Source organism: Cydia pomonella, chromosome 21, assembly GCF_033807575.1.
Source record: "Cydia pomonella isolate Wapato2018A chromosome 21, ilCydPomo1, whole genome shotgun sequence".
Taxonomy (NCBI): Eukaryota; Metazoa; Arthropoda; class Insecta; order Lepidoptera; family Tortricidae; genus Cydia; species Cydia pomonella.
The window spans coordinates 7,781,592-7,799,742 of NC_084723.1; the positions used below are offsets into that span (position 1 = coordinate 7,781,592).

The 18,151-nt window shown below is 36.5% G+C and overlaps 1 protein-coding gene across 1 annotated transcript; it reads right to left on the minus strand.

Moving 5' to 3' along the window:
• Positions 1–569: 569 nt before the first annotated feature.
• On the minus strand, positions 570–5,311 carry LOC133529733 (uncharacterized). The gene is made up of 2 exons (XM_061867532.1): positions 5,047–5,311; positions 570–1,604 (listed from the first exon to the last, which is right to left on the minus strand). The coding sequence occupies exon 2, from the start codon at positions 1,581–1,583 to the stop codon at positions 771–773; it is 813 nt and encodes a 270-aa protein (XP_061723516.1). The 5' UTR covers positions 1,584–1,604; positions 5,047–5,311; the 3' UTR covers positions 570–770.
• Positions 5,312–18,151: the final 12,840 nt, after the last annotated feature.

The following is an 18,151-nucleotide window of genomic DNA, read 5'->3' on the forward strand; positions in this document are numbered from 1 at the left end:
TACTTAAATAAAAACGAATATGCTTATATTACAAGAAAACGTGTATTACAAGGAAACGTGTTTCTGTTTAATAAACTGCACATAAATTTAAAGATTTCTGACCAAAAGTCATCGTTCTGTCGAAAAATTCTGGGTCATAAATAAATATTGGGTATTACACCGTCAATTCTGGCGGTGCCACTGAAAATGACAACGTTATATATATAGGACCTGTAGATGGTCGGGAAACGTAGGTGTGAACGCTAAGTAATGTAACCTTCAGTTAGAACTACTTGAAACGTTAAGGGGAGGTTGTTTTGTGCACGTTTTCTTGTAACGACGACTACTTCTACTTTTCAAGCTCCTTATACTGTACTCTTTTAGCACAGAGTGTTCTCAAGGGTTAAGAATACTACAGGAACAGTTTACCACCAATACACGTCAATCAATACGTGACCAATGGGTCACGCTAATTTGTCACCAATGTAAAAAAATGGGTAGTGAGGTGTTACACTTTCGTAACGACAGTTAGGTAGGTAAATAATGATTTAGAAGTTATATTCTAAAATTTGTTAAAAAAAGTCGTAAAATTGATGAATGGTATGAAATGTTGCTAAAAATTTATTTTCAGAAACAAAAAATGGTTGTGCTGCAAGTGCTTAATTTGTACAGGAAAAGTATTTTGTTTTATAAGTTATTACACATTTAACAAAAAAATCATAGGTAATTGAAAAGCATTAAACAAAAACAAATATTAAAGAATCAAAAAGAAGAAAAACAAAACATAACGTTTAAGGGATCGTATAAGACTTAGTACCAGATATGGCGGAGTAAGACGATTTCGATTCGAGCAACGTTATTCCCGATAAAAGCTGATTATTGAATGTGAATCCACCAGGCTGCGGTGAACATGATTTGCGCTGCACGTTCAGGGTCCAATGTCCACCAGTATAGTGCATGTACGCAAATGCTGGTACATTCCCAACTAGGCGGCGAGTTTCAACGATATACCCGTAGTCTTTATACTGCATGGCGTAAGTTGTAGCTCCACCTTTAGCCCCTGAAGACAAATTGTTGAACTGGGCAGCTTCTCGACCACCTTCAACGTGTCGAAGACGCAACATCCCGTTGCTCAAAGGAGTCACTGTCCATGAGCAGCCGCTGAAGTCTGGAGTGAACACGTAACGTGGCTGGTTAGAATTAGGTCTTTGAGGAATGTCAATGGAGCCTCCTTGAGGCAGCCAATAGGCGAGCTCGCCAGTTGGATCAACTTCAAGCGCGTAGACATATTTTCCTCCTTTGACTTCAGCAAATTTGAATTTTGATTCGGTTCCTGGTCTGGGCGATTGTGGATGTCCAATTGGACCGGCAGTGAACGCTATGCTCCCGAAGTATTTCATCACTTGGCTTGGCGTCTTCGTAGCTTTTATGGTGGCCCTCACAGGGCTAGATGACCCGCAGTTAATTGGAGTAGCGTTTGGTAAGTCTCTGTCAGCGCCTTCTGATAGTCTGTTCCCTGAAAGCTGGGGAAGATTTGCAGCCAAGCTGGTCCCATAGAGCTGGATGATTAGTATAACAATCGGGATGATGTGTCGCAACGCCATTGCTGCAACGTTGAAGTGAAACTGTAACAGTGGAGAGCAATGTAAGTCTTTTATACCTATAAGTCACTAACGCAGGCACAGGATTGACGCAAAAGCACATTATTCAGGACAGGAAAAAGTTAGTCGAGGTGAAACTATTTAATATTTTTGATTTAACGAGTTATTTAGTAGGTATATTTAATAAAGATTGAAGGACTACACAACTACTTTCTACTTTCTTGCACAATCAGCATTATATGTATAGATAAGAAAGTATACGTAATTTATTTCCTGATATATGACTGAAAACAACTAAAATGGATCCCTTAATTTGTTCATGTGTCATGTCTGTTTGATTGTCCATATTATTAAATTTCGCCAAAAACCTACCTACTTGATAAAAATAATGTAAAACATGAACTATAAATGGTGGGATTCCTTGTTCTTAGTATTTGTAGTTTGTTGCTTTTATTGAATTATTTATTTATAATTCAAAGTGAACAAGTTAAACCAGAAATAATAATTGTCTAAGTATATATACTGATAACAATGGTCGTAGGCTGGGATTCAGAATGCGTCATAATTACTGACGCCTTTTCCTCGTCGGTAATACCTGATCAATGTAGAAAACAAAAATACCTATAAGTCATCTTCGTATGTATCCATCCATTCATCCTTAATACGATAAACTAAAACTGCCCAGTAGCTGCACCGTTTTCCAGGCAGAGTGCTTAGCTCTAGAACGAGCATGTCACAAATTTATCTCCCAGTGACTACGGAAAGTCACAATTTTCTAAGAATCCAAATCAGTACTAATGGAACTCTCTACCCGGATCAGCACAAATAGGAACATAAATAGGAGTCTGGGGGATCAATTTCTTCTGGATCACGGCCCATGCTGAGGCAGATCTTGCGGCCAAGCATGCGGCTACGTGACGCAAACAACCAAATTATGACTATTTCCCTCTATCATACCACAAAACACAAATCCGTAGCAATTCATACATTATACGCACATTATTTAACATACACAGACAGCACTACAGGAAAACATTTCATAAACTGGTTACCTACACTAGACGATGTTAAGAGGGAAGCTTTGCGATCCTAACTGAACGTATACATACATTTTTGAAAAAAAAAAAATCGGGAGAAAACGGTTTTTACTAAGTAAATCTTAACAAGTCACTTTGATTTTAATGTCGGTTGCTTCAACATAATATTAATATATTCTAGGTTTATAGGTTTTGCTTTAAAAAAACGCAGTTTATAGAAAACAAACGTATAAAATGTGAATAAAACTTGGTCAAATAAAGCCGTTGGTTTCATAAAAGTGATTTGTTAAGATTTAGTTAGTGGAAACCGTTTTCTGTCGAAATGGAAATTTCATCAAAATGTATGTACATTAAACTTCTCCGAAAGCATCACCTTTTCAATTAAGACAAATTTTAAAAGGCCATGGTTACAATAGAATCTATCTGAAACGATTCGACACAGAAGTTTGTCCGTGCGATAACACCATCAAACAAACCATCGAACACTTGATTCAATACTGCCCCAAGATACACATATGCCAGATGCGTCCACGAGACAATCTGTGCAAAATACCAAAAATTAGCCGGCGCTGCGGCAGAGTTGGCAGCGTTGAGAAAGGGCAAAGTATTATATTCACGAGGCAAATTATTATTCTGTATCTCTTCCCTTCGAGACAACGAAGTGTTGGGGGTCTGACGCCATATCATTTATCAGGGAGGTGGGACATAAGGGACTTGACCTCTGATGCTCGCGCGGGTTCGTACTTGGTGCAATGGTTGGCTATAACTATCCAATTTGTGTTCTACCGCCTATGCAATGGGCTTCGCTCTGAAGAATAGTTTGATATGATGCCAACGGCAATTTTCTATCACCGCACCCCTCGCCGTCGGCAGGATGTTCTAGAACTTAAATGGTCGCGTACTGTGCGGTTTAAGAGAAATTTCCTCCCGCGGACGCTCTGGCTGTGGAATGAGCTCCCTTCCGAGGTTTTCCTGAGGGTCTACAGTATGGGGTTCTTCAATAAATGAGTGTACAGGTTTTGAAAGCTCAGCAACGTGCGTGTGACACCTCTGGAGTTGCAGGCTTCCATAGGCTACGGTGACTGCTTACCATCAGGCGGGCCGTATGCTTGTTTGTCACCGTCGTGGTATAAAAAAAAATCCTACGTGGTAACGCGGCATGTGTAATGGGTACCTTTTCACCTGGCACAGCTCGTAGAGGTCTTTTTAATTAAATATAATAATTTAGCTGTTGTTTATAGATTAATTTAATTACATTTTTTTATGATTGTAATAATACAGGATGTAGTTTACAGTGGGTGGATACAGGATGCGAAAACGGTTTTAAAAGACCTGCCCTCAATTTCAAATTAACGAAGATTGGCGATTACAGATTTTAGGAAAAATATACAGGTTGCGAGAAAAAGGTCAGTTTTGACTAATTTTTTTTTATAACAATCGATCTCTTATTCCTTTAGACTAAATAGAAAATCCGGCTAAGGAAGCCTCAAATCGAGGAAAACTTTACCCCATACAATTTGTACGAAAATGAAAACGTTTATTTTTCACATGCAATTTTTTATGCCAATCGACTCCATTCCTTCCCGGTATCAATACTTTCCTTGGAGTTGATATTTTAAATGTTGGTACCATAATGTCTTCATACAATATAATGGCCCTGGAACGTATGTTACTGATTGGCGAGATGAAAAATGTGAAAAAATTTCACGTTTTCTCCATAGTAAATGCATGGACAATGATTTCTTTGATTTGTGGATTTTTAGTACATAAACTTAACGTAAGGTCAACTTATGATGACTCCTAGGCAACTATTGATATTATTGGATAGGATTGGTATCGATTGACATGAAAAAAAGTTTGTCGTAAAATGACCTTTTCCTCGCAACCTGTATATTTTTCCAAAATAGATAAACGCCAATCATCATTAATTTGAAATTGAAGGAAGGCCTTCTAAGACCATTTTCGCGTAGGTGCACGGGATCTGGTAGTTGCCCTCATCGACCCAAAAAGAAAATCCATCCTGTATAGCATTAACTTTACGTTTATAATAGGTAAATCATCAGATTATTTTTTTATTTTCATCATTAATTTTGTATTTTTTTATGTGTGTTGTATAAATATTGTGATATGGATATGTAAATAAAATGAATATATTTAAGTTCTCATTTTAAGTGAATTGTGCAAATTCTTATGAGAATAGAATCTTTAAACCGATTGTACAGATATGCTAATAGCTTGAAATTAATAAATTTTAATTTTAATTAATTTATGTTAAATTTGTTGAATAAATTATTATCTTTTAAATATAGATGCCTATAACATAAAACAAATAACTGAAAAAGAAGACACACTAGACTCATTTATAAAATATACTACATATATAATAGACAAACTAAAGGCCTTTAATAAAACATAAAATCATGACTTACCAGATCGCACGTCTAGTGCTGCCCAGCGAACGAAAAAAAGTGAAAGACTAATTCCAGACACGATATATATAAGCCTACCTATACAAATGGCCCCAAAATTGAAATACGCAATACTCATAACGGACCAATTGCAACTCGTCAAAGTTTAGATCTGTTTCCTGCGACGAAACTTCGTTCGACCTTGATTAGTCAATTTACACCACCCAAACTACGATTGGTCTATTGTAAAATGAGGCGCTGTGATTGGCTGTAGCATCGTTGTAACTTGAAAATACATGACAATGGAAACCGACTCTAAGTAGACGGCATCATGCAATATATAACATGTTTTATTTGCTATATTTTTGTATGATAATTTATTATTTTTTTTTAAAGTGTATTAATATATAGCTTTATTATTTGTTCGTTTGCATGCACATGTGTTTAAAGGCAATTAAGATCGTTCACCTTATAAGGTACTGGCGATGTTAAGTTATGTGACAAAGAAATATGGCAGATAGAAATTAATGTAAATTTAATCTGAAATTTCTGAAATATTTAATTTTTGCTCTAATCAAGATAAAAATCGATATCTGAGGATTCGAGCGGCCCTTCATCAAGATTCTGAGGTCGAATTTGGTAAAACCGCCCGCCATCTAAAATTTCACCACTTATGCTCTGGTCAAGGTGAAAATAAATATCTGAGGATCCAAGAGTGATTATAAAAGTTATAATGAATCTTAGATCAAAAAAGAAAACAAAAACACCTAAAACGGCGATTAGTATTTACTACCACAATTTTAAATTATAAAAACAACGAACTAATTTAAAATAATAGTTTCTAAATATCAATGGTTGTTTAAAACATTGCATAAAATTATAAAACAACAACAAGCGAACAAAACAGTTCAGCGGCACAATATTGACGCCCCGCCCACTGCGGCACAATATGTGTAGGGTAATTTTGCAGAGCTAGTTCGTTTTCTATGTTTATTATCAATCGGTGGTGCCGCCTATCACGGCGAAAACTTGAAAATTTAGAACACAGCCGCCCGCGCCATCGGGGACCTGTCTTAACAAAATGCTACATATTCTATTATTACCAATAACTACAACAATAGACATTACCTACGAAACAAGGAGCCTGTAATTCTAGCGAGAACTGATAGACTCACGATAACGACTCTACAAAAAAAAAACTAATGAAGTGTCACATAACATAGTCTGACCGAGTTAATAATCGACCTTTGCTATGACAATTTGGTCAGGCATTTTAGAGTACATTACGATACAAGTGCGAAAAATATGAAAATTACAACAAGTGGCGATAAATTAAAACACGTCCGAAGGGAGTGATTGAAATCGACATGAGTTGCGAATTACCTATTCGCACATGTATCGTACAACGCTTTACACTACATGTGGCCCTTTTAAATTTTCGACATAATTATGTAATGTGCTGATTATCGCACTAATGCCATAAACTAGAATCATATGTGCTGTAAAAAATACTTTTCAGTTTTTGGTGATTTGGGGTTCAGATATTTAAAAATACCGATGATTTTGTGTGGTTTGATCAAGAATTTTTATGATGTGTTTTTACATTAAATTTCAACTATAGCGGCATTAGTACCATTTACAAATATGTCACTAATTTATTTTTACAAACTTTGATTTAACTTGCAATGTTTGTATTTAGGTTCGGGTCAAACCTGCAAGTTAAATTAAACCCACTTCCCATTATTCGATTCAGCGAAAACTTCACATATTACATACGTATGTTGGGACATAATGCCATATTATGTTACCATCGAGCTAATTGGATGATGGACACAGGATTTGGCCATGGGACAACTCCGACTCTGTGACTGTTAAAACAACGCACGCAAGAAGTACTGTATAATAAAAAATAATGAATAGTTAATACATTTTTCACCATGTGACGGTAGCGAAAAGGCCAAGCCATATATTTTGATTAAGGTGTAGAGTTTGTGAACTAACAGCTTGTAGAGTTAGAAGCTTGGCTCTACAAGAGATCTAATAACTTTTTGGCAGTGCGAGCCTCATGGTTTTGGCAACATTTTACATGAAAATGTTTTAATGGTATCTTAGAATTGATCATTTCACGAAATTATCGGTTAGCCATATCACGAAAAAGTCAAACCGGACCCAATCATAATCAGTTTAAGCTGGCCACGATAAGTATATGATATTAAAGTAGCCAGTGTGCTTACAAATATCTAAATACGACTTTACAATTTATGTAGATATTTAAGGAAATATGCCGAAATAGTTTTATATCTGGTGGAAAATGTAATACTTCAAGCTGACGCGTCCCCTTAACGTGTCATCTAGATCCTGAGATTGGAGCACTAGGGAAGATTAATTCGCCGCAAGCTCTGGATTTAATCTCCAATCAACCTGCGGCCGTATATAATTAACTATGGCCGAAACCATTTCAGCCCTAACGTCGGAAGCCTATGGGAAATGAATGAATAGAATGCATTTGTGCAGTTATTTATCACGCGGTTTGTCTTCTTGAAACTTGATAACAACTTTGTTTTAAAAAAAGACTCAAATTAAATTCAACGTGATGCTTTTGTCTCAAAAACGATGCAACGTGGTATGTAATTAGTAAGTACGATTTCATTTTCAGTAGTCCATGAAGCCAAACAAGCTTCAAAGTTTGCACGTGTACAGGTGTACAGGTACAATAAAGTAGTATATTTACCATGACTAACTTACGTGAAATTAATTTGACCTTGACTGAAAAAATTGTGAAAGGTATTTATTTAGGATTTTATACAAATAGTTAATAAAGTAGAAATAAATTATAAGTTGTTTTATTCAATGTCTCCATACAGTAGCTTAGCTTGATCTAGCTCAAACTAAAACTTAAACCCCATACAAACTTGCATCCCCCTTTTAACCCCCTTTAGGGGTTGAATTTCCAATAACCTTGAAATCGCTTTTTTTTTTGCGATCGGCTATTATGCTTTAATACGAAGTTTCAAAGCATTTGTAATGGATTTAAACTGTCAACCCCTTTTTAACCCTTTTAGGGAATGACATAAAAATGCTGAAATAACTTTTCTTGTCGTATTCTTATAATATGCCCATATAAAAATTATCAAGTCCAGCACTCAAAACAATATTTGATCTCCATACAAACTTTCAACCCCTTTTTCACCATTTTAAGGGATGAATGTTAAAAAACGCTGATATGTTTTCTTTTATTTTAATAAAATACTTTTTTACAAAGTTCGTAGCTTAAAATAAAACTTGAAACCTATGCAAATTTTCATCCCCTTTTTAACCCCTTAGGGTTAGTCGGTCTTTCTGTCTGTCTGTCTGTCTGTCTATCTGTCTGTTTGTCTGTCTGTCTGTTTGTCTGTCTGTCTGTCTGTCTGTCTGTCTGTCTGTCTGTCTGTCTGTCTCGAGAACCACTTAAGGTATAGATTTGGAATTTGGAATAGTTATGAACAACGCTAACCCGGACACATTGAAAGTATTATTTTTTTAATTTATTATGAAGAGGGGTGAAAAAAAAATTTGAAAGAGCTTGAATTGTACATTCCAAAACGTTTATTTATTTATTTTTATAGTGAAAAGAAATTGATTTATGAAGGAACATGTAAAAAAAATATCATTCCCTCCCCCCGCCTCATCTCCGAAGTTTACCGGTGAAAAATTATAAATTTTTACATAATATTAACATTATTATAAACTAAACAGGAACAACTTTACAGGAAAAATATAATCAAACCTCTATCTTGGTAATTTTTTTATTAACAAAAAACATTTCCGAATTCAGTATGCAACTTTACCAACGTTACTTGTGTTTATTACACTTGAAATTTCTATGAGATTATATTAAAGACACCTTTTTACTAATAAAAAAACAATTTTTGAAATCGGCTCACATGACAGTGAAATATCCTCGAAAAACATACGTGCATTACATCGCGCAAATTAGTTTGCCGATAGATGGCGCTGTACACACACAATTATACTTAGTATAGGTACTTCTAATCAAAAGTCTTTCGCCTCTATAGTTACACGCGATAATTCAAGTTGCACGGAACCCTCTGTGCGTGAGTAAAGCGAACTCGCGCTTGACCGGTTTTTTAAATTATCGCCACTCTATGAAAATTTCCTGTGTGATATTATGACGTCTGATACCCGTTGCTAAGCGCTAACCTCTTAAAGAGTTATCCCTTATAACGCTTACGCAATTTACAACTTTCTCTTTGTAAAAATAGAATCAATATTGCTAATTTATGTTTAAACTGAAGGACTAGCACGTTGACAGCGCAGGTGTCATAAAGATTTGAATTAGGGAGGGGATACCTTTTCATTTGTAGCGGTAGCTCCGAAAGGGAAACCTCTTCCTAGAGGTAAGCAAAATTAACCGGTAATCAATTCAAACGGAAAGCAAATAGTTTGGGCTATTCGATAAACGACTAAGCCCGTTAAACACCACTTATCAACCTTTTTAATTAAACGATATCGCCACTTAAAATGAACATACCTGCATAACGTCTTTGACTGACATTGTCATTCGGATTAACAATTAATTGACGTTGTGATTGTTTGTTGAATTTTACTACTGTTTAAAGTGTCGGTGTAAAATGTCATCCTAACAAAGACAGTGTACCTATTGACTAAAGCACAAATTTATTAAATAAACGGTATTTAACAAGCTTCGTAAAACTTATTTTTCATTTCTCATGCTCTGAAAGTGGGTCGTTGTTGTTCTACAAAGTGTGCAGAAACGTTATCAAACGTTTCTGCTCCAGAGCACTGAAGATTGTAAGAATGTTTTAAGCATGACCTGCGTTAGACCGGGCCAGGTTCGGGCTGGGGCTTCCAGCGCTTACTTTTCTATGACAGATGACCGGTGATCACGTGGTGTTTCCATAGAAAACGGAGCGCCGGAAGCTCCGTTCCGGACCCGGCCTGGTTTAACGTGAGTCATCCTTTTTCTTTTTTTTGCGATAAGTAATTAAAACTTTGGTTTTAAATGGTTTTGTTGTACAATTTCCATTCTGATAGTTAACTCCACATTCTGCCGTGTCACAGCGTGGCTTACGTGGGCGATGACTCGCGAATGCGACGCGGCGCGGCGGCCCAACGGCATTCGGAGATTGCCTACGTAGGACACTTCCATAGGTATCAAAGGATTGAATTCACCCGCGCCGCGCGGCTTCTCGTTCACGAGTTATTCGCTCAGGTAAGACACTGCCTCAGACGTATATCTGTTATCTTAAAATAACAGAGATACGCCTAAACAGTGCAACATGAATTAAGGCACTATGCTTTAGAGGGAAGAATAGCTTTTTGAATCTAATGAAGTAACGGTAATTTTTCTATGACATTCCATTTCGCGAGAAAACGTTTTCCACTAACTAAATGTTGGATTTTTTTTTGACACTTAAGGTGACGCACGTTCTTATGTCAACTGCAGCAGCATTACTGTCGTCGTCGTGACGGCGCGGCTGTTTCCGCCGCTGTGTTCTGAATTTCCTTAAAAAAAAGGGTGAGACGGAATCATCATATTGGCGGAAGTAATGTGGCGGCCAATTTTACTCATAATTATGAATAAAGTAGTAATGCACTTTTGTGGCTGATGGTACGTATATAAGTAACGTTGTCCTGATATTACGTGGAACGGAAAACTGCTGCCAGGATACTAACTAGGTTAGTAGCACTCGTTGACCGGCCCCCTTTCGCAAGTGCCCGGCGACCGTATAGACTGATGTAAAGGCGCTTTAGCGTAGTGTGTATGTTTGAGACTAATTTTGTTTTGCAAGTCATTCACCCTATCACATCTGATTTTGTGTGCAATAATGTTAAGCATGATTGGCAGTTTTTATTATAAATAGGTACTACCATATAAACTAAAGTAAGTTTTTCATTTTATTTTTATTTATTAATATATGTAAATTTAAGGACAAATAATCAACAATAAAAAATAATCAAAAATAAATCGATCAGTTTTTATGGTATTTAAATGTTAACTACTCCGTTATGTCCTACCTTCCCCTGATTCATTAAGCCACACAGATGTTCACATAATTTAGATACCGAAACCTGCCGGAGCATCGTTCAATAATTCAGTATCTGAAAACTGCAGTTTAGTCACCAGGGCGCAAAGTTTCACTATAGGATATAGGTAATAAAATGATTTACTTCTGAAAGAAGTAACTATCAACTTCAGTATCACATGTTTACACATTACCCATACGGGTTTTCTACTTTTTATTTTATTTGATTACAATTTATTGCTCTCGTCCTACTTTTATGTGTATCCAAAATTCTCATATTGATTTGTATTTCACTTGTGAGTGTTTGATTCTTTTGCATTGTCTCAAAGGTTAGCTGGAAGAGATCCCTTTTTGGGATAAGTTCGCCTTTGTATATAACATTTTTATCTGTTTTGTCTGTATGTTAACCTGTTTAAGTGCATTAAACTGAGATACATACATACAGATACACGTAATAAAATGGTTAGAGTTGAACTAAGCTAACTCTGCATGGTATTTGCGATGACAAAGTGTGTCATAAATTATGAAAATATGACACTTATAATGACCCTCCCTCATTTGGTCCAGTTCAAGCCGGTGCAAAGGTTGATGCGACGGATACTACTATCAGTGTACACCGATTTATGTATATAACGTGTAGTCCAACTTCGAACAAAAGAGATGAGAGGATCTCGGGTGACGATACGACAGATTTAAGCAGGTTTAAGCAAGTTTCCTAAAGAGCGGACCGTCGTCGGCGAGCAAATAATAGTTGTCATATTTATATTACTAAAGACATGTTTTTTGAATTATTTTTTGTTTTAGAGCCGGCAGGTGGCGCTGCAGTCAGGTTTTTGAATTGATGTTAAAATATTTCCTGTAAATTTTTCCTTGTCGGAATATGATACTAATTATGCTCTCAAATATATCATCAGTGTTTTTGTAACTTCTTGTATAATGGCACTTATAGGTGCTAATTACATAGGTATATAATACTTATCATTTTATGTTTGTACCGGAATAACAATAATCAAGGTATTAAAAAATACAAGAAATGCCTTGATCCGAGATTTAGAATTTCGAACAAGGATTATAAAATGTTCGAGGTTGGACTACTGGTCTAAAAAGACACCTTCCTTATACTGCGATATTATGCTTACTATGCTGTTGTTCCAAATTAATAACAAGAAAGTTTCCCCAAAATACCTTTTTCTACTCGTCGACTGTAATGGTTGAATTAAGATTTCGTATGCCGAACTATAATTGCGTGCTTTTCATGTATGGGCTCGCAACTTAACTATAAGTTTTATCTCGATATGCTGTAGTCAACTATAAAAAAATTTACCAATCACGTGCTTCCGCGCTCCCGTAAAAAAAAGACTAAACAGGCGCGAGGCGTTTGTACAATTTTTTTGTCTTCTGAGATACTTACCAATTTTCATTAATTATTTAGGGTTTATGGTAAAAAAAAGTATTATTTAGTGATATAATTAAGCTTTCAAACTCGTACCTTTCTTAGGTAACTCAGCAAGCTTCGTTGCCTAAACACGGTATTCGACTGAAAAGCTCTCTATTATATCACGATTTTTTAAAATACTATTTTGCACTAAACCACGAGTCACTCCTAAAATTCAGTCTACTTTACCAAACATTCATTTACCTTTTAATTTTAACTTGCGGCTATTGCGGCAAAATAATTAAATATATGCTATTTGAAATTGACTTGAAATATTAGTTACTTTATGAAAAATACCGAAATTAAAACGAATATGCTTATTTTGGTGGTATTTCTGTTTGTTAAACTGCACATAGACTTACAGATTTCTGACCAAAAGTCATCGTCCTGTCGAGAAATATTAGGACATAAATAAATATTGGGTATTACACCGTCAACTCTGGCGGTGCAACTGAAAATGACAACGTTCCTAGTCGTAACGTAGAGTAAGGGGACTTACATCCTTACATAGGAGCTGTAGATGGTCGGGAAACGTAGGAGTGAACGCCAAGTAATGTAATCTTCAGCTAGAACTATATAGAATCTTGCTTACATGAAATGTTGTCTGGGAAGAGCGGGGCCACCCATGACAGGTATAATATAATTATATACTAGGAGACTCCATTAACTGTATCGTCAAAACGAAATATGATGGTAAGGACTACGACTCTTTTTACTTTTCAAGCTCCCTATACTGTAATCTTTTAGCAGAGAGTGTTTTAAAGGGTTGAGAATACTACAGGAACAGTTTACCATTAGGTGGGTCACGCTAGTTTGCCACCAATAAAAAAAAATAGACAGTGAAATTTTGTAATTTCATAGCGACAGTTAGGTAGGTAAAAAACCATTTAGAAGTTTTATTTTACAATTTGTCAACAAAAGTCGTGAAATTAATGAATGGTATAAAATGTTGCGTACAATTTATTTTCAGAAGCAAAATATAGTTGTGATGCAAGAGCTTAATTTGTCTAGGAAGAGAATATTCTTTTATAAATTATAACACATTTAACAAAACAATCATAGGTAATTGAAAAGCATTAAACAGAAAAGAAGCATTAAAAGATGAAAAACAAGACACTTATAATGTTTAAGGGATCGTATAAGACTGAGTACCAGATATGGCGGAGTAAGACGATTTCGATTCGAGCAACGTTATTCCCGATAAAAGCTGCTGATTATTGAATGAGAATCCACCAGGCTGCGGAGAACATGATTTGCGCTGCACGTTCAGGGTCCAATGTCCACCAGTATAGTACATGTACGCAAATGCTGGTACATTCCCAACTAGGCGGCGAGTCTCAACGATATACCCGTAGTCTTTATACTGCATGGCGTAAGTTGTAGCTCCACCTTTAGCCCCTGAAGACAAATTGTTGAACTGGGCAGCTTCTCGACCACCTTCAACGTGTCGAAGACGCAACATCCCGTTGTTCAAAGGAGTCACTGTCCATGAGCAGCCGCTGAAGTCTGGAGTGAACACGTAACGTGGCTGGTTAGAATTAGGTCTTTGAGGAATGTCAATGGAGCCTCCTTGAGGCAGCCAATAGGCGAGCTCGCCAGTTGGATCAACTTCAAGCGCGTAGACATATTTTCCTCCTTTGACTTCAGCGAATTTGAATTTTGATTCGGTTCCTGGTCTGGGCGATTGTGGATGTCCAACTGGACCGGCGGTGAACGCTATGCTCCCGAAGTACTTCATAACTTGGCTTGGCGTCTTCGTAGATTTTATGGTGGCCCTCACAGGGCTAGATGACCCGCAGTTAATTGGAGTAGCGTTTGGTAAGTCTCTATCAGCGCCTTCTGATAGTCTGTTCCCTGGAAGCTGGGGGAGATTTGCAGCCAAGCTGGCCCCATAGAGCTGGATGATTAGTACAACAATCGGGACGATGTGTCGCAACGCCATCTCTGCAACGTTGAAGTGAAACTGTAACAGCAAACATCAGTGTAAGTGTTTACCTATAAGTCACTAACGCAGGCACAGGACTGACGTATTATTCAGGACAGGAAAAAGTTAGTCAAGATGAAAATATTTAATAATTTAGATTGAACGAGTTATAGTAGTCCATATATTTAATAGTAGGTACATATATTTAATAAAGATTGAACCAGAGATCGGAAACCGGTATTTTTTGTATGGGAACGAAAACGGTATTTTTTCGTTCTTTGTTAATTACTTCATTTCTAATTAGGCAATCTAATAATACGAAGTCGTTATCTGAAAACACAACTATAAAATAAACCGAAATATATGGTTATTTCGATATTTTTGCAAAAAACCGGTTCCGATCCCTGGATTGAACTACTACACAACTACTTTCTACTTTCTTGCACAATCAGCACAATATGTGTAGATAAGAAAGTATAAGTAGGTAATTTATTTCCTGATATATGACTGTATAACTACAATGGATCCCTTAATTTCGTCATGTCTCATATCTGTTTGATTCTTCATATTATTATATTTCGCCAAAAACATACGTACATTTTTGATAAAAAAATATTGCAGGAGAAAACGGTTTCTCCTAACTAAACCTTAACAAATCACTTTGATTTAGATGTCGGTCGCTTCAACATAATATATTCTAGGTTTATTAGTTTCGCTTTTAACAAAACGCAGTTTTTAGAAAACAAACGTATAAAATGTCATGAAATCATGGTCAAATTAAGCCGTTGGTTTCATCAAAGTAATTTGTTAAGATTTAGTGTGTCGAAACCGTTTTTCTCCCGAAATGGAAATTTCATCAAAATGTACGTACGGCTAGGATCGCATCAAAGCTATTTTTTCCTCTTAAACTTCACCGCAAGTATGCAACCATCACTTTTCAATTAACACAAATCGTAAACGGCCATGATTACTATTATATAAAACCTATCTGAAACGATTAGACGTATCCGCCTAAGACATTTGTCCATGCGACAACACCATCAAACAAACCATCGAACACTTGATTAAATACTGGCCAAGATGTGTATCTTAAGCAGTATAATGCCAGATGCGTCCACGAGACAATCTGTGGAAACCACCAAAAATTAGACGGCGCTGCGGCAGAGTTGGCAGCGTTGAGAAACGGCAAAATGTTCTATTCTCGAGGCAAATATTATTTTGTATCTCTTCCCTTCGAGACAACGAGGTGTTGGGGGTCTGACGCCATACCGTTTATTAGGGAGGTGGGACATAAGATAAGGGACAGGACCTTTGATGCTCGCGCGGGTTCGTACTTGGTGCAATGGTTGGCTATACCTATCCAATGTGTGTTCTACCGCTTATACAATGGGCTGTGCTCTGGAGAATAGTTTGACATGATGCCAAAGGCCATTTTCTATCACCGCACCCCTCGCTGTTGGCAGGGTGTTCTAGAACTTAAATGGTCGCGCACTGTGCGGTTTAAGAGAAATTTCCTCCCGCGGACGCTCTGGCTGTGGAATAAGCTCCCTTCCGAGGTTTTCCCGAGGGTCTACATCTACAGTATGGGGTTCTTCAAAAAATGAGTGTACAGGTTTTAAAAGGTTAGCAATGTGCAGGCTTCCATAGGCTACGGTGACTGCTTACCATCAGACGGGCCGTACGCTTGTTTGTCACCGTCGTGGTATTAAAAAAAATCCAACGTGGTATAACGCGGCATGTGTAATGGGTACCTTTTCACCTGGAACAGCTGACCTCCGCGAGCTTTTTGATTAAATATAATAATTTAACTGTAGTTTATAGATTAATTTTGTTACATTTTTTTTCTGATTGTAATATACAGAGTGGATTTTGCAGTGGGAGGATACAGCATGCGAAATAATAATAAATAATAATCATAATTCAGCCTATACACGTCCCACTGCTGGGCACAGGCCTCCTCTCATGTGCTAGAAGGCTCATGCTATAGTCCCCACGCTAGCCCAATGCGGATTGGGGACTTCACATACACCTTTGAATTTTTTCGCAGATGTATGCAGGTTTCCTCACGATGTTTTCCTTCACCGAAAAGCTAGTGGTAAATATCAAATGATATTTCGTACATAAGTTCCGAAAAACTCATTGGTACGAGCCTGGGTTTGAACCCTTGACCTCCGGATTGAAAGTCGCTCGTCATATCCACTCGGTCACCACCACATGCGAAAACGGTCTTAAAAGACCTGCCCTCAATTTCAAATTAATGAAGATTGGCGATTACAGACTTTAGGAAAAATATACAGGTTGCAAGAAAAAGGTCATTTTGACAAAAAAATATTGATGAGAATCGATTCCATTCCTATCGAAGATCAACAGCTTGTATAGGACTAATTAGAAAATCCGGCTAGAAAAGCCTCAAGTCGAGGAAAACTTTACCCCATACAATTTGTATGAAAATGTAAATGTTTATTATAGACATGCAATTTTTATGCCAATGGACTCCATTCGTTTCCGGTATCAATAGTATCCTAGGAGTTGATATTTTAAACGTTGGTACTATAATGTCATCGTACAGTATAATGGTCCTTAAACGTAATAGGACTGATTGGCGAGACAGAAAAATGTGAATAAAATTTCACGTTTGCTCTATAGTAAATAGATGGACAATGTTTTTTTTGATTTGTGGCCTTTTAGTACATAACCGAATTAAGGTAAGGTCAACTTATGTTGACCCCTAGGCAACTATTGATACCTACTGGATAGGAATGGAAACGATTGACATAAAAAAAAGTTTGTCTTAAAATGACCTTTCCTCGCAACCTCTATGTTTTTCCAAAATAGATAAACGCACACTTCATTAATTTGAAATTGAGGGAAGGCCTTCTAAGACCATTTTCTCATAGGTGCACGGGATCTGGTAGCTTCCCTCACTGGCCCAAAAAGAAAATCCATCCTGTATAGCATTAACTTTACGTTTATAATAGGTAAATTCTCAGATAATTTTTTTATTTTAATCTTTAATTTTGTAATTTTTATCTGTGTTGTATAAATATTGTACAGATATAAATCAAAATGCTTGAAATTAATAAATTTTAATTTTTATTTATTTATGTTAAATTTGCAGAATTAATTATTATCTTTTAAATATAGATGCCTATAACATAAATCAAATAATTGTAAAAGAAGACACACTAGACTCGTTTATAAAATATACTACATATATAATAGACAAACTAAAGACCTTCAATAAAACATAAAATCATGACTTACCAGATCCCACGTCTAGCGCTGCCCAGCGAACGAAAAAAAGTGAAAGACTAATTTCAAACAAGATAATATATAAGCTTACCTATACAAGTGGCCCCAAAATTGAAATACGTAATACTCATAACGGACCAATTGCAACTCGTCAAAGTTTAGATCTGTTTTCTGCGACGAAACTTCGTTCGACCTTGATTAGTCAATTTACACCACCCAAACTACGATTGGTCTATTATAAAATGAGGCTCTGTGATTGGCTGTAGCGTCGTTGTAACTTGAAAATACATGACAATGGAAACCGACTCTAAGTAGACGGTGTCATGCAGTATATAACCTGTTTTAAATGCCATATTTTTGTATGATAATTTATTATTTAATTTTAAAGTGTATTAATATACATCCTTATTATTTGTTTGCTTGCATGCGCATGTGTTTAAAGGAAATTAAGCCTCCGAACTAATTAAT